The following is a 25,030-nucleotide window of genomic DNA, read 5'->3' on the forward strand; positions in this document are numbered from 1 at the left end:
TACAATAATATTTATATAAATAATATAAAAAATAAAATTCTATTGATTATCATCTGATCTTACCCATGTGTTCAGAGCATCCTGTACATCTCGTTCTCCTCCACTGGGTCCCTCAGCTGACCCTCCGCTCGATGCTGCACACACACACACACACGCACACACACACACACACACACACACACACACACACACACACACACACACACACACACACACACACACACGCAGAGTTCAGAAATCTCAGTTACTCTGCATCGGCGTCACTGCAGGATGAAGAGGCTCGAATGAAAGACGATCAGTTCAGCCAGAAGATCATAAGCCTCAGAGATCAATACTAAATATGAAGGTGATTATAATGATTATATTCTATATTAATAAAATCACAACCAGATTATATATACGGCTTAGTGTTCAATACAATCTGACTCTAGCAAAGTCACAGTGAGTCAGTGAGTGAGTGACTTGACGGAGTCAGTAGTTCAATGAGTGAATGGGTAAGTTAGTAAACGAGTCAGTGAGTCAAGAAATCAGTGGGTAAGTCAGTGAGCCAAAGAGAATGTGGGTAGGTCAGTGAGTGAGTTAGTAAAAGAGTCAGTGAGTCAATCAGGAGTGAGTTAGTCAATGAACAAGTCAGTGAGTCAATACATGAGTTAGTCATTAAATTAGTCAGTAAGTCAATGAGTTAGTTAGTCAATGAATGAGTCAATGAGTCAGGGAGTGAGTGGGTAAGTCCGTGAATGATTCAGTAAGTCACGAGTAAGTGGGTAAGTCAGTAAATGAATGAATCAGTAATTCAATCAATGAGTCAGTGCGTCAAGAAATGAGTGAGTAAGTCAGTGAATAAGTCAGTGAGTCAGTGAATGATTCAGTGAGTCAGTGAATGAGTCAGAGAGTGATAGAGATGAGGTAATGATTAATTATCTGAATCTCCTTTTAAAAAAAAGTTTTCTAAAAGAGTATTGTCTGAGGGTGCCAATAATTCTGCACTTTTTTCTGAATTTAGTATCGTTGATGCACCACAAATAATTAAGGAAGGGGTCAAAAATAATAATAATAATAATAATCACCTGAACTTGTATCTTGAGAGAACCTGAACACGACAACCGGAGAACTGAGCTCATCCTCGACCTGCAAACGAAAGAGAGAGGAGAGAGAGAGAGAGAGAGAGAGAGAGAGAGAGAGAGAGAGAGAGAGAGAGAGAGAAAGGAAGACAAATAGTGGAGAAATAAAAAGAAAAAGGAAGTTGACAGAGACAGGTATAAGGAGAAAGAGAAATGAAACAAGAATGCCAATAAGAAGAAAACAGAGACAGGAAAACAGAGAGAAGAAGAGGGAGAGGGAAAGAGGGAGAAAGAGAGAAAGAGAGAGAGAGAGAGAGAGAGAGAGAGAGAGAGAGAGAGAGAAAGGGGGCATATAACATACCTTTGCAACACTTAAATATGAGAATGAGACACAGCCGAAGGGCTCAATGTCATGCACTAAGCAGCACCATGTGACCCGGTGTGGAGTCTCAGGTGTTTAGATGTTGTGATGTAATGGACACATTCTAGAGTTAGTTGTTACACTGAGGTGAAACTGGGGGGCCTGCATGACCTTTGACCTGAAGTCATGCATCACATCGCATCACATTACATCGCTGTTGGAATGTCCATGTGATGCTGAAACCCGAGTCACTTCCTTACTTTCACAGCACCAGCACACACACACACACACACACATTCACACACACACTCCTGCGATTTGGGAACTACAGCCCAGGTGAACTAGATAATTGGTTCACACCATGATTAATGCTACAGTTTCTTAGCGCTACCCTGTGGTGAGTTTCAATCTGTCAGAGAGAGTTAGTCAGTGAGGGGGTTAGTCAGTGAGAGGGTGACTGAAAGAGGGGGTTAATGAGTGTAAGGGTTAGTCAGTGAGGGGTTAGTCAGTGTCAGTGAAGGGGTGACTGAAAGAGGGGGTTAATGAGTGTGAGAGTTAATGAGTGTGGGGGTTAGTCAGTGTGGGGGTTAGTCAGTGAAGGGGTGACTGAAAGAGGGGGTTAATGAGTGTAAGGGTTAGTCAGTGAGGGGTTTGTCAGTGAGGGGTTTGTCAGTGTGGGGGTTTGTCAGTGAAGGGGTGACTGAGTGAGGGGTTAGTCAGTGAGGAGGTTAGTCAGTGAAGGGTTAGTCAGTGAAGGGGTTAGTCAGTGAAGGGGTTAGTCAGTGAGGGGTGACTGAGTGAGGGGTGACTGAGTGAGGGGTTAGTCAGTGAAGGGGTTAGTCAGTGAAGGGTTAGTCAGTGTCAGTGAAGGGGTTAGTCAGTGAGGGGTTAATCAGTGAAGGGGTTAGTCAGTGAAGGGGTTAGTCAGTGTCAGTGAAGGGGTTAGTCAGTGAGGGGTTAGTCAGTGAAGGGGTGACTGATTGAGGGGTTAGTCAGTGAAGGGGTTAGTCAGTGAAGGGGTAAGTCAGTGAAGGGTTAGTCAGCGTGGGGTTAGTCAGTGAAGGGTTAGTCAGTGAAGGGGTTAGTCAGTGAAGGGGTTAGTCAGTGGGGGTTAGTCAGTGAAGGGTTAGTCAGTGAAGGGGTTAGTCAGTGAGGGGTTAGTCAGTGAGGGGGTTAGTCAGTGAAGGGGTAAGTCAGTGAAGGGGTTAGTCAGCGTGGGGTTAGTCAGTGGGGGTTAGTCAGTGAGGGGTTAGTCAGTGAGGGGTTAGACAGTGAGGGGTTAGACAGTGAGGGGTTAGACAGTGAGGGGTGACTGAGTAAGGGGTTAGTCAGTGAAAGGGTGACTGAGTGAGGGGTTTATTAAGTGAGCGGGTAAGTCAGTGAAAGGGTGACTGAGTGAGGGGTTAGTCAGTGAGGGGTTAGTCAGTGAAGGAGTGACTGAGTGAGGGGTTTTCAGTGAAAGGGTGACTGAGTGAGGGGTTTGTCAGTGTGGGGTTAGTCAGTGAAGGAGTGACTGAGTGTGGGGTTAGTCAGTGAAAGGGTGACTGAGTGAGGGGTTTGTCAGTGTGGGGGTTAGTCAGTGAAGGAGTGACTGAGTGTGGGGGTTAGTCAGTGAGGGGGTGACTGAGTGAGGGGGTTAGTCAGTAAAAGGATGACTGAGTGAGGGGGTTTGTCGGTGTGGGGTTTAGTCAGTGAGGGGGTGACTGAGTGAGGGGGTTTGTCAGTGAGGGGGTTAGTAAGTAAATAACTAAATGATTGATTAACTCAGTCTTTGAAGTGCGCTGTATCTAAAAAATTAACTAAATAAAGAGCCAAACGATAACATTCTAAACCTTCATCCTCATCCTCAGCTCACATACAACTAATCCATTCACTCATTAATATGAACAGCTTGTCCATTACACTCAGACATCCCATGTGAGTCCCACATGCTGAACCGCACAGAATTTCCCGAACTCGGCTCCAGCTAGTCTGAATCCGAGTCGTCTGAGCTCCATGAGGTGATCTGTGGGCTTATTTTATTTGGGGTTTAATGCACATGCTGTAAAAAGCGGTGGGTGGACATGGTGAGGGAGTGAGCAGTGAAGGGGAAACACAGCGAGCGGAAAGGGAACGAGGGTAAATCCCACCTACAATAGAGAGTATGACAGAGCCCAGCACGTCCCTCAGTGAGGCCGCGGAGAGAGGCCGCACCCGCGAATGAGACACAGCCCCCTGGAACCAAGGCACCCGATTCTCACTAACACACTACTGAAGAGCTTTTATACACACACACACACACACACACACACACACACACTCTATACACTCCATACACTCTCTGCGTTAGGGGTGTGATGGTATCTGCCATATCATAATATGCGATAATACACTCTCACCTCCAATGCTTTAAAATGTAGCTAGAAATTGACAAAAACCTTCCGTCCTGCTTTTTTAAGACTAGTGGTATAAGAGGAATAAAACATTCACAGCGTATTTTAAGGCATGCTTCGGTTATGGGACACTAATCAACGGTACTCAGTTGATTTTTTTTTTTTTTTATAGAACGGCACCCCTCTGACGGGTTTTATTCCTAAGACGATATTGTCTGAGAAAACAGGACCATCCTACCCCTACACACACACACACACACAAACACACAGCTCTTTACCATACTCAAAGCCTCCAGGAGAGAGATCTCACTTTCAAGGACATCCTGATGGTGACGACAGGAAGAAAGGGCTTCGTTTTAATTGCGTTTTAAAGTTTTTGTTACAGGTCGCTTTCAATATGATATGATATGACACACACACACACACACACACACACACACACACACACACACACACACACACGCATGAAGCGCTTTAAACAGGGCGTCTTTAAATATATTTATTTTTCAAGTATTTTATGGCTATAAAGAAAAAATAAATCGAACAATGGGCCATTGATCTGTTTAGTTTTCAATCGAGTTCGAATTGATGATGTCAGCAATAATCAATAAAGGATCAATATGTGAATGAAGTTAGCACAATTTCGGACAGTAAAATCTCGCAGTAAATCTCACAGAGGCTTCGGTGTGTAAACTACAGAGTAAAAACATTTTCACTTACCGAAGTCTTTATAGAGGCCAATGTCTTCAGTTTGGTCAGAAGCTGCTGACTCTGTGGAAACACCACACAAAAGTCTTTTTCAAAGTGTCTTTTCTTTGTCCAGAAAGTATTCTCTTCATCCTAACACTGTATAAACACAAACTCGAGGATTCCTCCAGGCTTCATTTAAAAAAACTGAAAAAACTTTGTATTTGGTGTCAGCTGATTGGTCAGATGGGTAGTCAATTACTCATACAGACAGCCAATTGGTCATATGGTCACCTAAATGGTCAGATAGTCACCTGATTGGTCAGATGGAAAGCCAATTGGTCAGATGGTAAGTCAGTTGGTCAGATGTAAAGCCAATTGGGCAGATGGTCACCTGATTGGTTAGATGCACACCGGATTGGTCAGATGGTAAACCAATTGGTCAGTTGGTCAGATGTAAAGCCAATTGGGCAGATGGTCACCTGATTGGGCAGATGGTCGCCTGATTGGGCAGATGGTCACCTGATTGGTCAGATGGTCACCTGATTGGTCAGATGGAAAGCCAATTGGTCAGATGGTAAGTCAGTTGGTCAGATGTAAAGCCAATTGGGCAGATGGTCACCTGATTGGTTAGATGCACACCGGATTGGTCAGATGGTAAACCAATTGGTCAGTTGGTCAGATGTAAAGCCAATTGGGCAGATGGTCACCTGATTGGGCAGATGGTCGCCTGATTGGGCAGATGGTCACCTGATCAGGCAATTATCACGGCTGGTGCTTAATGTCTTGACTAGTCTTAAATCATCCGTTACAGAGGAACTTAAGCTGCAAAAACCAAATGGGCCACATTTTACCTGTTTTAGCAACCATTTTATTATTTGTTCTTAAGGGACAATACTATAGAATGTGGGGGGTGCATACTCACAAGCTGCGAGGCGTGTTGGATCTTCTCTACAATTCCATCGTGTCCAAGATATTGTAACGAAAGCCAAAGAGGAAGAGCACGAAGTTTCTCCACTGGGTGGCTGGAAGTGAGACCTGCTGCTAAAGACTGTGAGAAAGAAAGAGATTCAGGCATAAGTGCATGTGTGTGCATTTGTGTGTAGGTGTGTGTGCATGTATGTGTGTATACAGTATCTCACAAAAGTAAATCCCATTCCAGCAACAAGTGTATTATATGCTCTTAAAGGACGATACTATATAAATGAAACTTGGATATATTTTACAGTCAATGTGCAGTTTGTATAGCAGTACAGATTTACTGTCCTCTAAAAATAACTCAACATACAGCAATTATTGTCTAAATAGCTGCCAACGAAAGTAAGTACGGCTTAAGAGATTGCAGAAGCAGAAGATCCATGTGTCAGTGCTCAGACCGTACGCCGCACACAAAAGTCGGTTTGCAGGCCGTCGTCCCAGAAGGAGCCTCCTCTGAAGCTGCTCACAAGAAACCCCTCAAACAGTTTGCTGAAGAACAACCTGTCCAAGAGCATGAATTACTGGAACCATGTCCTGTGGTCTGATGAGAATAAGATAAACTTGTTTGGATCAGATGATGTTCAGCATGTGTGGTGATGCCCTGGTGAGGAGAACCAAGAAAGTTGTGTCTTGCCTACAGTGAAGCATGGTGGTGGCAGCATCATGTTCTGGGGATGCATGAGTTCTGCTGGTAATGTGGAGCTGAGGTTCATTGAGTTAAAACATGGATTCCAACATGTACTGTAACATTCTGAAGCAGAACATGACGCACTTCCTTCAGAAACTGGCTGAACCACAGTTTACCAACATAATAACGACCCCAAACACACCGCCAAGATGACCACTGCCTTGCTGAGGAAGCTGCCTTGTGAGATACTGTATGTGTATATTTGTGTGTGTGTGTGTGTGTGTGTGTGTATTAAACAGAGTTTAAATATACACAATATTACTCTATCATGGGTGGAGCTGGACTCATTGGAAGGTTTGTGATTGGTCAGAAGCATTCTTATGCAGATTTGTTTAACATGAGCTCCGCCCACAGAGGGTTTAAGGGCCGTGTGCTCACCAGTGCAGGATCCTCGTGTCTGTAAAGCGTCGCAGCAGGAACAGCCGGGAGACCGAGCCACGGGCCAGGAGTCAGCGTCATACTGTCACTCTTAGTGGCTGCCTGGAAACACACACAAAAAATGTGTATTTGCACAAATAAAGACACAAATAAACATTATATATATATATATATATATATACACACACACACACACACACACACACACACACACACACACACACACACACAGAGCACGGTACACAGACACATAAGGAGAGACACTGAAACACACACACACACACACACACACATAGCCAGATACAGACACACACTTTTTCCAGTATTCAAGTAAAAATGAAAGTAATTTTGTACCATGACTGCAGAAGAGACATTTCCAAGCACCAGGGTTGCCAGATTGACACTGAAAGCAAAAGATGGAAAAGAAATCAGTCACCACAGTCACCATACACTTCATGTATTTCACACAAGCAGCTCGGCAGGTTACATGAAAATTTTTTCAGTCAGAAGTAAACGTCAAGGTATAAAAATAAACCGCCTGCAACACAGAGGACGTGTTTATACTTCCGAATGACTGATTACACACCCTTCCACGTGGAGCCACACGCTGTACTGAACACACAACTCTTTCAGGCGATTTAGTTTGTCCGTATGACCCGCACCGGGAGTTCCTAAAAAATACACAAATAAAGTCGAGTCAAGAAGCTTTCATTGTCATTTCAACTATATATAGCTGACGCAATACACAGTGAAATGAGACAATGTTCCTCCTGAACCCTGGTGCTACATAAAACAACACATACACACAACACTGAGCTACATCACACAACACAGAGCTACATACACACACAACACAGAGCTACATACACACAACACAGAGCTACATACACACAACACAGAGCTACATACACACAACAAATTTTGACAAATCCTACCGATAACTGGTTAATACCCAGCTCACCCTTTTCTACTTTAAAACACCAATTTAATAACATCATAATATGCATACTATATTACTATTAATTATTACTAGGGGTGACCCCGAATAGTAGTAAATTCGATAGGAAAGGCTCAATGTTTTCACATTAAACTACCAGTTTTCTCCCAATAAATTAATCTACAGCCTATTATGATAATGTTGTAAATAAAAATGGGAAAAGAAATAATTAATATTGAATTATTAAAGTGTGTGAATCAATCCGCCTTCCCCTGTGACAGACTTTTACAGTTTTACAGTTTTAATTTCAGAATGCAATTATTTGCATTTCTTATAAATCCATATTGCATTTATGATAAAACAACAACAAAACAACATATTAAACTGAGAATATATACAGTTGTGGGGAAAAAATAAGGTAATTTTGAAACTGATTGATGTAACACGTCTGAAAAAAGTTGGGATGGGGCCATGTTTACTACTGTGTAGCACGCCATCTTCTGTCCATATACATCTGGGGACTGAGTAGAGCAGTTGCGGAAGTTTTGAGAGACGAATGTTGTCCCGTATGTGTCTGATGCAGGATTCTAACTGCTCAGCAGTTCTGGGTGTTCTTTGTTGTGTTTTTTGTTTCATAATGTGTCAATTCAGGTCAGTTCAGCACCAGGACTCTTCTACTACGCAATCATGATATTGTATTACATGCAGTAAACATTGTCTTGTGCAAAAAGACCTTCCCTGAAAAAGACCATTACTGGATGGAAGCATTTGCTGCTCTAAAACTCATCTGTACACAGTTCAGCATTGATGGAGCCTTTTTCCAAGCTGCCCATTCCACAGACACTAATGCACTCTCATACCATCAGATCTTTTTTAACTGAGTGCAGATAACAAGCTAGATGGTCCCTCTCCTCTTTAGTCCAGAGGACGTGGTGTCCATTGTTTCCAAAAAGAATTTAAAAGTTTACCTCAGTGCATTTTAAATGAACTTTGTAATTCCATTACAGAACCATGACTGTTTTAAATGTTGCCTGAGGGCCCAATCACGGTCATCCAATATCGATCCATTCCAACCCAATCCAATCCAATCCAATCCAATCCAATATGAGATACGGTTTCACCCTTGGGCAAAGAGATTTTTCCAGATTCTTTCAAACTTTTGTTTCAAACGTTTTATGTTGAGGAACATTATTCTGAAATTGTCTCACAATTTTTACACACAGTTTTTCACAGATTGGTGAAGCAACACTTATCTTTACTGCTGAGAGACTCTGCTTCTCTGAGATACACTATATATACCCAATCATCTTACTGACCTGCTGCCAATTAAACTCATTATTTGCAAACGGTTTCATTTTAATAACAATTACTTTTTCGCTTTTTTTTCTCCTTAAAATGGTACATTTTCTCAGTTTAAACATTTGATACGTTTTGATATGTTCTATTGTGTATAAAATAGGGGTTTCACAAGATTTGCTAATCATTGCATTCTGTTTATATTTACATTTTTTTAGAATAAAATTGAAAAAAAAATTTTGAATAAAAAAAACAATGCAGACCATGAAATGGAAATAATATATTATAAAAATGTACGTTTTTATTCTTTCTGTATGGCCCGGTGTTTAGGGACGTCTTCTTTAAAATACTGCATACAATAAATTAATCTAAAATTCTGTCCAACAGTGTAGATTTAGTTTATTCCTTACGAAATGCAACTCACCAGCGTTTGCTACTAGAAGCAGAGGAAGCTTTCCAGCCTCAATGTCCGATTTGATAAGCTTGTCGAGCAAAGCCACATCCTGTGAGAACAAGAAACTTAAAATACAAATATAATACAAAAAAACATGAAGGTAAAAAAATATATATATGTTGAAGGACAAACTGACCATTTGGTGCTGAGAGCCGAACATGGTGTTGCATGGTACGGTGCAGACGCTAGACAGAGGCAAGCCCAACTACAAACAAAAAAAGGAAAAGAAAAGAATCGAAATAAAAAAAATCTTTTTCATTTTTAACACTCGTTCATTTACCCCTCTTTCTGTATTTTCACCATCGACATTCTATTTTAAAAGTATTTGTAACAATTTTATGGGCAGCAGTAATAGTGCTAGCATTAGGAATAGTAGCATAAGTAGTAATAATATCAATAACTGTAGGAGAAGTAATATGAGAAGTAGCATTAGTATTGGAAGTGCTAAAGATAAAACTACCACTGCAGTCATCATGCTAATTAATGTGTGCAGTAAGAGTGCAGAGACAGTGGCAGTGTCAGAAATAATTATAGCAGCGGTAGTGGTTTTACTGTCCTAGCTGTGGTGTCAGCTGCATGAGCAATAATAGAATAGAAAAATACTACCATTATTACTGCTGTGTAGGGGTCAGTGTGTGCATGTGTCGGTGTTTGCAGTGTCGTTGAATGCAGGTGTCGGCGAATGCGGTGTCGGGGATGCTGTGACGGAGGATGCTGTGACGGAGGATGCAGTGTCGATGGATGCAGTGTCGATGGATGCAGTGTCGTTGGATGCAGTGTCGGTGGATGCAGTGACGGTAATTGCCGTGTTGGTGGATGCAGTGACGGTGGATGCTGTGACGGGGATGCTGTGACGGTGGATGCTGTGACGGTGGATGCAGTGACGGTGGATGCAGTGTCGGTGGATGCAGTGACGGTAATTGCCGTGTTGGTGGATGCAGTGTCGGTGGATGCAGTGTCGGTGGATGCAGTGTCGGTGGATGCAGTGTCGGTGAATGCAGTGTCGTTGAATGCAGTGTCGGTGAATCCTGTGACGGTTGATGTTGTGACGGTGGATGCAGTGTCGGTGGATGCAGTGTCGGTGGATGCAGTGTCAGTGGATGCAGAGACGGTTGATGCAGTGTCGGTGGATGCAGTGTCGGTGGATGCAGTTGCAGGTACATGCATAAGTTGGTGTATGCAGGTGCTGGTGGATATTGTTTTAGTGTATGCATGTGCTGATGTATACAAATGTTCGTGACTGCAGGTGCTGGTGTGCACTGGCAGTGAATGCAGGTCTTTGAGTCAGTCCATGCAGTGTTGGTTTTTGCAGGTGTAGTTGTATGCAGGTGTCGATGAATGCAATTTATTACCTGGCTGCACAGGTGTTCTCCCAGCCCCGGCCTGCACGCTGCGCTCAGGTAAATGACTGGTGCTTTGACACTGTACACACTGAAGCCCTCTGTAGCGTAATCCTCGTAGCGGGTGTGAATGACGAGCCGACACACCTTCAGCAGCCCGTCTCGCTCGTCCTCGTGGTAATACGCTGAGCCGTTCTCATACCTGCAACAACACACGGAATTCTACTTCCATTTTTACAATCACAGCATTTCATTCAAAATAAAACTCGTGAAATAAAATGCTCCTCACAATGATGTGCAGCTTATACATAAACAAATCAAAACAAAAAAATATTCAATTAAACAGCAAAAACTCTGATTAATAAGAAAACTATAATGCTAATGAGGATGATGATGAGTAAGGTGATTATGATGATGAATGTAATTATAAAGATGATGATAAGGAGGAGGGTGATGATTGTGATGATGAGGAGGAGGAGTAGAGTGATGAGGAGGAGGAGGAGGATGGTGGTGATGATGAAGAGGAGGAGGGAGATGATAATGAAGAGGAGGAGGAAGAGAGTGATGATAAGGAGGAGGAGGAGGAGGATGGTGGTAATGATGAAGAGGAGGAGGAGATGATAATGAAGAGGAGGAGGAAGAGAGTGATGATAAGGAGGAGGAGGAGGATGGTGGTGATGATGAAGAGGAGGAGGGAGATGATAATGAAGAGGAGGAGGAAGAGAGTGATGATAAGGAGGAGGAGGAGGAGGATGGTGGTGATGATGAAGAGGAGGAGGAGATGATATTGAAGAGGAGGAGGAAGAGAGTGATGATAAGAAGGAGGATGATAATGAGGATTATGATAATAACATGAAACAAATGATGATGATGATGATGATGATTACGATAAGGAGGACGGTAATAATGAAAGTGATGATGAGGGTGATAATAAAGATGATGATGAGGAGGGTAATGATGAAGGTGATGATAAGGAGGGTGATGAGAAAGATAAGGGGGATGAGGAGGGTGATGATGAGGAAAAGAATGATGATAAGGATGATGATGACGGCGATGATGATGAGGATGATGATGAGGGTGATGATGAGGATGATGATGAGAATGAAGGATACCTGAAGAGTCTGCAGAGCCACAGCGTGGTATCGGTGAGGATGCGTGTGGTCAGTTTTCTCACACGGTCTTTATCCAGGATGGAGATGTAAGCAGCCAGGCTGTGACCCAGCAATGCCATGTGACCTTGCTCTCCAACACACTGCATCCTGCTGCGGAAACACACACGCATGTGCATGCACACACAAACACACACACACCCACACCCACACACGCGCACGCGTATAAGGAAACAAATACAGTGAAAGGTTTATTATTAATGTCCTTATCATCTCTACCACCAGTGCTGTGTGTTTTTCCTCACCGTGGAAATAGAGGGAAGTGTGTGTGTGTGTGTGTGTGTGTGTGTGTGTGTGTGTATGAAGCAGAGACCAAGATGAAGTGTGTGTGTGTGTGTGTGTGTGTGTGTGTGTGTGTGTGTGTGCGTAAGTGAGTGTGTGTCAGTACTGAATGTGCAGGAGATTACCGGTGTCCCTGTTTGTCCTCGTCATCATGCATCAGGTTTTGGACGAGCTGCAGAATGGTCACGAAATTCTGTCCACTGAAAGTGAGACATGAGGAAGTGAGAGTGAGTGAGGAAGAGGATGAAGCCGGCACTACAGACGTGAGACAGACAGGAGTGAGCAGCATCAACATGGACGCTGAGCTCTGACGCTCACACACTCATGACTCAGACACACTTACTCTCCCTGTAAAGGTCCTGGAATGTCCCTCCAGCTGAGCCGCCGTCTCTCTGTGTCCTGCGCCGTGTCCCTGCAAAACACAAACACGTCACCCTCACGTTCCTCCTTAACGCACAAACACCTCCAGATATTACTATACAATATCGACCTCGAAATGAAAGATGTCATATTGCAGGATTGTTTTTATTATAAAAGGTGCAAAAGGTGATTCTTGTTTTTTATTTCTTACTGGTACAAACATATTGGAAAATATTTTACTAGTAGTTTTATACAATAAACATTTTGAGACACTAGTATAAGTCACCCTGTGCTCCTCCTTCTTCTTTAAATACGTGTTCACCACTGCCATTTCCATCCTTTTAACAAAACCTACCACCATCTGTCCTTCCACATTCCTCTACTTAAAGCCGTACCTACCCAAAGTAGGAAATGATCTCTTCTTATAAATCGTATTACTTTGTTATTGTGTACATGAGTGAAGCTTTGCGTTTACTTTAAACCAGTGGTTCTTAACCTGGGTGAGTCAGTCTCAGGGGTTCGGCGGAGGTCAAGACACACACCGACTCATATGATTCGTGATGACATGCCCCGCTTAAGAAGGGTTCGGTGGATGCGCATATGAAACTGGTGTGGGTCAGTACCTCCAACAAGGTTAAGAACCACTGCTTTAAACTAATTCTTTCCAAAAGTGCAACTTTAAATATTTTTTACACACATTTTCATGGTGACATCATTTCTCCTGCCACAGCCTGTTGTACTTCCTGTAAACCTTGAATGACAGATGTGTCGAGCAATGAACAATGTTTTTGTGTTCGGTAGTGATTTTGTATCAGTTCATTTGTTTTCTAGTTTGTTAATGTGTTTTTGTATAAGTTAATGTTTGTTTGTATTTATTTTTGTTTTTGTATTCGTTAATGTGTTTCTGTATTTGTTTTAGTTACTTTGTAGAAGTTAATGTTTTTTTGTGTTCGTTAATTTGTTATCGGATTTGTTCGCGTTTTTGTATTTGTTAATGTGTTTTGTATTAGTTTATTTGTTTTACTAATTTGTTCGTGTTTTCTGATGTATTAATGTTTTGTAATAGTTTGTTTTTTGTATTTGTTTTAGTTAGTTTGTAGAAGTTAATGTTTTTGTGTTCGTTAATTTGTTATCGGATTTGTTCATGTGTTTTGTATTAGTTTGTGGGTTTTTGTGTTTGTTAGTGTGTTTTGATTTAGTTCATTTGTTTTCTGATTTGTTAATTAGTTTTACTAATTTTTTTAATTTGTTTTACTGATTTGTTAGTGTTTTCTGATGTATTAATGTTTTTATAATAGTTGAAGTTTTTTTGTATATGTTTTATTTAGTTTGTAGTAGTTCATGTTTTTTGTATTAGTTCGTTTGTTTTCTGATTTGTTCATGTGTTTTTGTATTTGTTGACTTTTTTGTATTTCTTAATGTTTCTTTGTAATTGTTAATCTGTTTTCGGATTTGTTCACTGGAAATATTAATAGTGCAATAAAGACTTTTAAGTTATTGTGAACTATCATTATTTTTTTTCTTTATAGATGCAATCTGTGATTTTTCTTTTCTATTATTTCTTACTAGTATAAATACCCTGGAAATAAAATACAATAAAAATGATTTAAAACATACAATAAAATAAATCTTGTACAAGCATCATGGAAAGTATTTCTAATATAATACACATTTTCAACATATCATGTCCTGTCATGATTCTCTTTTATTTAAAGGTTCAATTTGCAATTTTCTGTTATTTCTTACTAGTACAAACATCCTAAAATATTTATTATACAATAATTTGCAACTAATAGTTTGAGATGTTGTGGATTTTTTTGAAGGAGTAACAGACATGCTTTTTTTATTTTCTCTAGTTCAACTACCTAATCTTTTTTTGTTAAAACTGCAACAGGTGATTTATTTATTTATTTTATAAAATGGAGGTTTTTTTTTGTGGATAATAATTTTTTAAAGTTTCTTACTCTTTCTTTAACTACCCTGGAAAAAACTATAACACAATAAACATATCTTCCCATATCTTTGAAATCAGAAATTTATCATCTGTGAAAGGACGGAAGCTTGCGTTTGAATTAGCGACATGGTTCCTGAACAGGTAAAATACAAAAATTACCTCAAGCTTTTAAATCAATTCTGAATAATTACATACTGCCTGAAAAGAGCTGCTATTAAAATATTGTATTAAATCCACTGAATTTTAAAAAAAGGTTTTAAATTTGTAGGTGTAAATTATTGAATATATTTATATAAATAAAAATGCTATTTATTAGACCAAAAAAAAAAAAAAAAAAAGATTTGTAACATATTATAATGTTTTATTGTTATTACCACATAAAAGAAACGTATTTGTAGTAATACATTTTTATTTATTTTATATTCAATATACCATTTTGTTGGCAAAACCGTGAGATTTCCATGTGGACAAACGTTTGTGGACACCTGACCATAAGATTTTTATAATCTTCTTTTTCAACATTCCATTCCTCATTTAGTCTCCATTTCCTGTTATAATAAGCTCCACTCTTCTGGGAAGATGTTCTACTAGATTTTTTCTTTACAATTGTACAGAATATTTTTAGATGCTGTAGCATGAAATGTTCCCTTCATTTGATCTAGGAGACCCAAACCCAAACATAAACATCTGCTTTAGTTGAGTTGGAGTGGAAGATCCCCTGCTCTAGAGCTCTGATGCGCTGACTGCACCCCAGGCCTCATTATCTCACCTGAATTAGAACCTGATTCAACTTGTGGATGAATGAATCTCACACAAATCTCCACAAGCACACTTCAAAATCTAGAGGAACATCTTTCCAGAAAAGTGGAGGTTACTAGAACAGCGATGTGGAATGTGAAGTTTAAAAGCACATTACTTTACGATCAGGTGTCCAAAAAAGAACTATTGATTTCCAGATTGAAAGGTAATGTAAATTAGAATCTTACAGCGGGCCACTCTCCAAAATCTTCATGGCGTCGGAGAGGTGATTCCCCATCTCAGCAAGCGTCGGGTCCATCTGAAATCACACAGTCAGGAAGTCATGATTCAGCATTAATCACCTGGTCAATCGAATTAAATATTTGATGCTTGAAACTGCGTATGTGAGAAGATCCAGAAGCCTCTCAAAAGGATAGAGAAGAAGGCGTAAGGCAAATTAAAGGCAAAAACAGGAAAGCGTATTTATATCCGGTCGGTTTCAAAAGTATCGGAACACCGAAGCCCATTCATTCGTTTTTGCTGTGGGGTAAAATCCTTTTGGGTTCCAGATCAAACGGTAAATAAGAGACGAGCGATTCGATGGAATTTGTTTTTCCATTGAACACGTGGTGTAAAAATGTCAATAAGTCAAATATCGGACAGCTTCCATGAATGTTGAATTTGATCAAGCGAAATCGCTGCCACTTTCATTTTCGCAGCGATATGGATTCTTTAATGTCCAGCTTCAAGAATTTCTCTTAAAAGGAGAAAATCCTGAAAAATTCCACATATCGAGGGAGTGAATGAATGAAGAAGGAAAGGACTATGTTAAAGTAGAACATAGAAAATTCAACATCAAATGTAAAACACACACACACACACACACACACACATTTGTATTAGGTCTACCAAACGTACACTCTAATAACATTTTTGCATTTATTTCATTTCATTTTATCAATTTAATTTGTATCAATTTAATTGATAACTTAATTTAATCGGCAAAAAAAAAAAATTGAATTGCGTTAATTTGATTTATAAATTTTTTTATACTTTATTTTTTTAAATATAATTTTATATATTATTTAACCAAGCAGGCATTTGATTTCAAAAAATTTAAACAGTTGATGTTTACAAATGTTAATAAAAATAATAAACTGCATTAATAATTAAAAATTTTTAAATTAAATTTACATTAAAATTTCGTGTTTCTCCCCCCGAACCGTACCGAAATCAACCCGGGCCGTGACTTAGAAACCGTGGTACGTACCGAACCGTGAATTTTGTGTACGGTTACGCCCCTAATATAAACACGTGCCAGACAGATTCCAGCGGATGCGGCGTTACTACAGCAACAATAACGTACAGGAACGAGCGCATTAACAGAAACCCGAATCGATCTTTATCTGACCAATCAGAAACCATCAGCTATGCATTATTTCCAAGAGTACACTAGATGGACTAAAGTTTGTGGACACCTGACCATACGATTAGTATGAACACCCACATTCCACATTTGTTGTTATAATAACCTCCTTTTCTTGGAAGATGTTCCACTAGATTCCACCACAAGGGTGAGGTTGAGGTGCAGTTAGCATGAAAAATTCATTTCAATAGGGTTGAAGCTCTACAGCAGGAGATCTTCCACTCCAACCCATGTAAAGTATATCTTCATGGAGCTGGCTTTGTGCACAGACATGGCAGTCATGTTGGAACAGGTTTGGGTCTCCTAGATTAAGTGAGGGGAAAATTTCATTACAAAGATTTCCAAGTACCTCCAGGTTTGTGGTAAAAGTCTGAGGAGGAACCACATATGGCTGGAAAAGTCTCTCATTTAGAGTATTCCAGGTATTTCAGCTATATCGAAAGGAAAAATGAGAACCCCGAGCTACAGGGAAAGTAGTTACACCAGAAAGCAAGTTCAAGTAAAGGAGTGGCTGTGTGAAGAACAGTGAACAAACAGTCTCGACCAGGATCTTTTTCATAAACGTTTGTTTGTAGATAGCAACACAGAGCTCCGTTCACTGAAAAAGTAGGTTTGTGACCTGAAAAGTCTGACTTTCTTCCCTTTAATATCCTAAATGAGAACAGGCTCCATGATATGCACCAACAGGGGTCCAAACACCAACAGTGGAGTCGGAAGATCAGCATTAACCTGAAATGTGTATGAAAAAAACACGAACGCCAGAAAGTTCAATAAAACTGGAATTTGAAGGCCAATACAACCGGTAAAAGCAAAAGGGGCGGAGCTACGGTTTCTCAGGATACGCTTTGATAAGTTTGGTAAACATGGAACAAAACAAAAAAGATCTTTCCTCGTGAAATCTTCTTTTAGATGTAAAAACTCGCCATTCCGTTTCGTTTTTCCGTTCCACTCGTTTCTCCACACAACGTCTACGAATCAGAAATTCATAAAACAATGTGTGTGTGTGTGTGTGTGTGTGTGTGTGTGTTTTTGGGTAAATCACAGCAACACTACCCTAGAAGCGTGGAAACGGGTTCGACCTGGAAGTACATACGACTGCATGTTCTACAGAATTCACTGCAAAAATTCCTCATATTTCTAAGCCTTAAATAAAAAAACGTATTGTTCTTATTTTAAGGATAAAACACTACACGAGAGACGGTTTATCTTTTTTTTTTTTTACTTAGGTATCAAAGCTTAAAGCTTGTTATTTGATCTGCTCAGCTTCATCACCATCAGAGACATCATTCGACGCCATGTATTTTTTAAGATTTTCTTTTAGCTAGTTTTAAGTTGTGTTCAGTAAAAAAAATGCTTGACAATCACAATTAAGACTTGTTCATTAGCATTATTTATTTTAATTGCTTGTTTTATGAATGATGAGAGTCTGCAGTATTAAGTCACCAAACTCCTCACATTATCCAGTACAGTTATTATTTTTAATTTTTAAGTTGTTCTGTAGTTTAATTTCAGTTGAATTTTATGTATTTCGAGAAGTAACGATTTTGCTTTGTTTTTGCATCGTAACTTCTGCACGTATGGATGAAAAATATTATTAATACAATAATAATAATAATAATAATAATAATAATATGGACCATACATTGGCCGATTGGCATGTGAGGTTTTGAATAATGGAACCAACATGGCTGCCAATCATATTTCATCTGCATATCCTGCATGCTGGTTGGTTTAGTAAATCAGCTTTGCACGTCGGTTAATGTTTGATGAACCATCCAGGAATTGAGAACATTAAAGTTGTATCGTCTTGCGTTATCATGGATTTTCTCCGGGTACTCACGTTTTCTCCCTTTATCCAAATCCATGCAATGTTGGCTGATGGGCATTTTCAAACGTTGCCTGGATCACCCTCGTTCAGGGTGTCCACCATTAGAGTTCTCTGAAATCGTCTCCAGTAGGATAAGGAGGGACAATATTTGTGAAGGGGCCCCGAGATCACTGCTGGTATATGATATCTGTATCCAAAATTACTTACAATTAAGGGTTTTGCTCAAGGGCCCAGCAGTGGCAGCTTGGGGTGGGCTGGGATGTGAACTCATGACCTTTTTATTAGAAGTTCTAACCACTCATCTATCACCTTCTTCACTAAAATATCACATCACCAATTTTCTATATTTATGGCATTTGGCAGACATCCTTTTTCAGAGTGACTGATATTAGGCTATTTATACCGCTGAGTAGCTACGGGGTTAAGGGCCTTGATCAGGGGCCCCAGGAGTGGCAGCTTGTTGAACTAGTAACCTGAGCTAGACAGACTGTTTGACCAGAAATGTACATTACAGAACAGGGAAATTCTTTCTTCATTTATCCCAGCAATGTTAGGAAACTGGGGTCAGAGATGATACAGTGTCCCCGGAGGGTTAAGGACCTTGCTCAAGGGCCCAACAGTGGCAGCATGGCAATGCCAGGGTTTGAACCCCCAAACCTCCTGATCATTCTGAGAGACTAATTGCTCGTTTTATGATCAGAACCCACAGATCCTGATCAGGGTCGTTGTGAATGCTGATATACCATAAGCCTCACCCCGGATCAGACACCCAAACCCGTCTCTGGATGTCGGCAACTTGCGTGAAGGAAACCAGACAACCCCGAGGGAACCCCCACACTGACAAGTATAGAAACCATGTACACAAGATTGCATCGACCCACTTTGCTGGTGAAGATCAAGGTGAACCAGTTTAACTAGCTCAAGCACTTTGGCAGCAGCTGATCAGACCAAACCTGGATTGTTCAGCCAAGCCATCTTCAGCACGATTTTACAGCCTGCAGCTCATTACGTCATTGTGTTAAACATAAATACACAACATGGGTTTGGAAAGGCCTATCGTGACGTCACTCATCACGATACCTGGCATCATATGATCATATCGCCCAACCCCTTCACCGCTCCTCCCCCCCCCCACATGTCATCACCCCATAAATCTGCACATCTGATATAACATTAGAGAATGATGGCACATCCAGAGCTTTGTCTTAATTCCAGATTCTCCCCCGTGTCTCACTTGCATGTTAGTCGGATTTGATCTAATCTAATCTAATCTAATGAACCGGACCTTCAGGGAAAGTCAAGCTCTCCTGCGTTCATCTCATACCTCTTAGAATTAGACCTTCCTCGGCAGCGTGCAGAACGATAAAGTCTCGGTTTCCTTCCGGGTTGAAAATAAGAAATGATTAATAACGTGAAAAAGAAACTTAAAAATATATAATAATAAATCCAACCTCTTGGCGTTTCCTCGCTCTCGGCTAATTTGTGTAGAGAAATCTTTTTCAACCCCACTTCCTGGTGTGCTGGCAGATGTGACGTAAGCGCGTACAGGACACGCCCCCTACTACCCCGGCGCGCTCCCGTGACGATCGAACACAAGCTTTTTTTTCCTTTTTTGTTTTTGTTTTTATATATATATATATATATATATATATATATATATATATATATATATATATATATATATATATAAACATATACATATATAAAAAAGCTAAATATATATAACAAATATTATATTGTGTATAAAATATATTTATTAATATTAATCTTTATTAATATTTATTATTAATACATGCTAATTTGCATATCAGAAAATTGTTTCTCCAAAAAAAAAAAAATCTTCAGTTTATTGTTAATATGCAAATCATTCATATACACCATCATCCTAATATTACAATAAAAACTAACCGATGATATAATACTGACGCCATTTGTTTTCCTTATTGAACTATAAGGAAAACATTTTTATCTTTAATAAAAGATAAAAATGAATATACATATTAAGTTATATATTAAGTGAATAAAATGTGTAGGTGCAGTGAAAACAGATGGCAAAAGGTCAGGACACAATAAGACTTAGAACAGTTATTGCACATGTAACATTATTATTATTGCACATAATTGCCTGAGATATTAGCAATATATAAGTGTGGCATGAAAATATAAATATATCAATACCTTTATTATCTATATCATGGAACAGCTGTGTGAGGGGTCAGTGTGAAGAGAACATTCAATGACAGACTCATTCAACCACAATGAGCACCACAGGAGATCATTTCTGCTTTTGACCATCAAACTATATAACTCGAGAAGTTTTATATACAGTATATAAACTATATAACTATAGTACATTCAGTCTGAAGAGTACATTCAGTGACAGACTCATATTAGGTCTCAGACGATTAATTAAGTGCTAATTTGCATATTTTGGGGTGTGTTTTATGATATGCGTGGGACTGCACAATTCCCAAAACTCTTAACAGCATTGCACTCAGTACTATTGTATCTTAGCCCCACACTCTGTGTATTTTTGCACACTTTTTTTTAATTTCCACTTCTATTTGCTGTTTAAGCAAAGGAGAACATTTACACACTGAATACCTGTATACAAGAGTCAAGACTTGTTCGTGCGAAATTTGATTAACTTCGCTGGAAGGCTTCATTCCGAATCACTGCTCACTCCAGAGAACTGCTGAGGATAAAAGTGCTGATTGCAGACATGGAGGCTTTTAGACTAATTGCTCAACAGATCCTCAATCATCTTCAGCTTCACGCTCGGTACCTGGATTACAAGGAATTGATATCATGTATACAGAATCATTTTCAAAACCAGATGAAATACTGTACACACGGCTGTGAAGTGATGGTGTTTCACGCTGAGATGTCAATCAAGAAATGACACCATTTCAGACTTTCATTGGGAATGACGGGATATGAAGCTGAATATAAAATATTTGATCCCATCCTGGTCTATCTGTAATGTGTACACAAAATGTCACCTGTTCTATACCCGGCCGAGTTTTGAATACGTCACACTTTTAGAGCAAAAAAAAAAGTCTGGTTAAACCTGACCTACAGGGTGTGTCCAAACCAGGGACTATTTTCTGTCAGGGCACAGACTGGGTGAAGTGCCACAGCTCAGTGTTTTAGTGCTTTACTGAATATAAAACAGGTTCTGAAGATCTGAGTGTGAAACAGGAAGACACCATGGATAAGATACACACCTACAGTACAGATTACACTGGTATACATGTAGAGGAACATATTGGACTTTATGACTTTCCGAGCCATATGTAGTTCTTCCCTATACAGTTGTATCAGATGTCTTTGGATGCTGTAGTATGAATTTGAACTAGGAGAACCAAACCTGTTCCGCTATACACCTACGCACAAAGCCAGCTTCATGAACATATGCTTTACATGGGTTGGAGTGGAAGATATTCTTTTATAGAGCTCTGAACTCAACCCTGTTGAACCTCCTCACCTCACCTTTATACATCCAATATCTACTGGAACATCTTCCCAGAAGAGTGGAGGTTACTAAATTGGGAAATGGAGAAGAATTGTGGAATGTGGGATGTTCAAAAGGAAGCACATACTTAAATTATGATTAGGTTTCCACAAAAGTTTGTCCATACAGTGTGCAATTTCTATCCCCCAAACAAAGGACATACAACCCTAATTCCAAAAAAAGTTTGTACACTGTAAACATTTTTTAAAGAAAAGCACAAAAAAAGTTGCACAAATCTCATAAATCCATATTCAATTCGCAATAAACAAAACCAAAAAAAAACGTGTAACGTATAAACTAAGAATAAATCAATTTTTAAGAGAAAAACAAGGTCATTTTTAATTTGATGGCTGCAACACGTTTAATAAAAGTTGGGACAGGGCCGAGTCTACCTTTGTGTAGCATCACGTCGTTTGTTCGTATACATCTGGAAACTGAGGAGAGAAGTCACTGACAGTTTGGGCGAGGAATGTTGTCAAATTTGTGTCTGATACAGGATTCCAACCGTTTAACAGTTCTGGGTGTTCTTTGTTGTGTTTTTTGTTTCATGAAATTTTTTCAAATGGTGAAAGGTCTAGATTGCATTTCAGCACAAGGACTCTTCTACTACGAAGTCATGCTGTTATAATATATGCAGTTAGCATGGTCTTGCTCAAATATGCAAGGCCTTCCCTGAAAAAGACGTTTTCTTAATGGCATTTGTTGCTCTTAAACCTGCATATACCGTTCAGCGTTGATGGAAACTTTCCAGATGTACAAGCTGCCCATTCCACAGGCACTAATGCACTCCCATACCATTAGACAAGTGGCCTGTTTAAATCAGCACTGATAACAAGCTAGATGGTCCCTCTCCTCTTTAGTCTGGAGGACGTGGTGTCCAAGGTTTCCAATAATAAATTCCGATTAAATTGAACACCGAGCACTTTTACACTCTGCCTCAATATATTGTAAATGAACTTTGGGCCCAGAGAGGTTGGCAGTGTATCTAGATGTTCAAGTAATGCCTTCTTCTGTGCATGATAGAGATTTCACCTACATTTGTGAATGATACGGCTAACTGTGTTTACAGACAGTGATTTATGGAGGTGTTAATGAGCCCATGCAGTGATTTCCATTACAGAATCATGACTGTTAAAAAGGCAATGACGCCTGAGGACCCGAAGATTTTATATTTGTCCTTGACCCTTGTGCACAGATATTTCTCCAGGTTCTTTGAAACTTTGGATGATTTTATTTTTCTGTAAATGCTATTCAATTGTTTTGCAATTTGATGTTGAGGAACATTATTAAGAAATTGTTCCAAATTTGTTGTAGTCTGACAAGTCAAGTCAAGTCAGGTTTATTTGTATAGCGCTTTTCACAGCAGACATTGTCTTAAAGCAGCTTTACAGAAATCAACAGTCAAGGTGAATGGTGTATTTATCTCTGATGAGCAGCCTGTGGCAAGGAAAAACTCCCTTAGATGTTATGAGGAAGAAACCTTGAGAGGAACCAGACTCAAAGGGGAACCATCCTCATTTGGGTGACATCAAGAGTTTGATCATACATTTTCAACAATACAGAACACTGGAGACAAGTTGGTGAAACTCTGCCTATCTTTAGTTTAGAAATATGATAAAACATTTAATATGTGTTCTATGTTGTATTGTAAATAAAATATGGGTTTATGAGATTTGGAAAGTGCATTCTGTTTTTATTTACACTTTACACAGCGTCTCAACTTTTTTGGAATTGTTGTTTAATCAATAACACTAGGAAACACATTTCTCCTTATTTACCCCTAAATGGTGCACCTTACTACCCTAAGAATTCACAAATGGATTCCTAAAAGTACCTTTTCCTGCCAAGGTGAATCCCTGAGGAGAGGCAAAAAACTCAACATGAGCTCAGGATCAAACCTTGGATCCACACTGGTAAAATATTATGTGTTGGATTTACTTAAAATACATATACACCATTTTACGATCACACTTTTTAAGTCAATTGAACTTGACAAGTAAATTTAAAATTTTTTGTAAAATGAATAAGAAAGATTTTGTTTTATGTACATAAATATGACTTCACTCAACTTCCTATAATTAAAAGATTTTGAACAACAATTGAATCTACTAAGTAAAAATATTTTGTCTTTACTTACTTTACATTAAATAAGATAATAATTTGAGTTATTATATTAAAAACTAACTTCATATTTTATTTTAGAACTATTGAATAAAAATGGTCTACAGCACTGCTCCAGAACATAAAACATACTCATAACACAATTGTACTAATGAATTAGTAAAAAGCAGGATTTTATTTTGGTTTTATTGAACAAAGCTTGCAATATTATAGTAAACACATACATTTAATTTATTTAACAAAAGGCTTGCAGAATATCAGTACAAAAATTGTTTTAGATTGCAATACAACTCTGTAAAAAAAAAGTAAATAAATAAATATATATATTTAATAATCTGAAACCAAAAATATAACATTTCTCCAACCTCTCATTTTAATCATGCAACAATCTTTCTAAGAATAAAACATGAAAATGGGTGCAGAATAATAATGTACTGAGAACTCAACGTAATGTGGAATATGATAATTATGGCTAAGTATGTGTTTTTCAAACATATTTTCTGTTGTTGGAACGTAATAGTCAAAACAATAACACTGAAATTCTTGATTTCAGGCGAAGAAGCCTGTTTTTCCAAGAGGTCCAGTAAAATCTTAAAAATAATTCTAATGTGCACCTATGCTTTTTTTAGGTAACTCAAATTAACTGTCATTAATATTAAGCCAAGCAGCAAAGCACAAGCTTTTGCAACACGTGTTGACCCCGTCAGCACCTCGATGACTTCCAGTACTGTCCCAGTCTCTAAAGGATCATCCATGGAGCCACCTTTCATGATGATCCTCAGTGTTTCAGTTCATCCAGATTTTAATGAGTATCCTTAAAGAAATCAGTAGCAAATGTGTATTTATGATTCAGATTGATTTAGGGTGATAAAAATATAATGGATTTAAATTACACAAAATGAGACAGAATATTTAGAAAAAAAACCCCTCAAGGACAAATATATTTATAATTTACAATTATATATTTTATACATTTTAGAAATGAGTTTATTAGAGGACAGCCCATGTTGGACGTTTTGGAGACAAGGTGAGGGAGGTGAGATTGAGATGGTTTGGACATGTTCAGAGGAGGGACATGGGGTATAT

At 39.1% G+C, this 25,030-nt stretch overlaps 1 protein-coding gene across 1 annotated transcript in view; it reads right to left on the reverse strand.

Annotated features, from left to right (window-relative positions):
* pdxdc1 (pyridoxal-dependent decarboxylase domain containing 1) overlaps positions 1–19,869 on the reverse strand; it is a 26,117-nt gene extending 6,248 nt beyond the window's left edge. Inside the window, 15 exon segments of the mRNA XM_046866109.1 lie at positions 64–134; positions 1,068–1,128; positions 4,515–4,565; positions 5,407–5,532; positions 6,526–6,627; positions 6,880–6,928; positions 7,112–7,196; positions 9,183–9,261; positions 9,349–9,417; positions 10,565–10,754; positions 11,665–11,811; positions 12,129–12,203; positions 12,347–12,415; positions 15,304–15,374; positions 19,761–19,869. Of these exon segments, the coding sequence (XP_046722065.1) occupies positions 64–134; positions 1,068–1,128; positions 4,515–4,565; positions 5,407–5,532; positions 6,526–6,627; positions 6,880–6,928; positions 7,112–7,196; positions 9,183–9,261; positions 9,349–9,417; positions 10,565–10,754; positions 11,665–11,811; positions 12,129–12,203; positions 12,347–12,415; positions 15,304–15,374 (1,245 nt within the window). The 5' untranslated portion in view covers positions 19,761–19,869.
* Positions 19,870–25,030: the final 5,161 nt, after the last annotated feature.

Source organism: Silurus meridionalis, chromosome 14 (assembly GCF_014805685.1).
Source record: "Silurus meridionalis isolate SWU-2019-XX chromosome 14, ASM1480568v1, whole genome shotgun sequence".
NCBI classification, from domain to species: Eukaryota; Metazoa; Chordata; class Actinopteri; order Siluriformes; family Siluridae; genus Silurus; species Silurus meridionalis.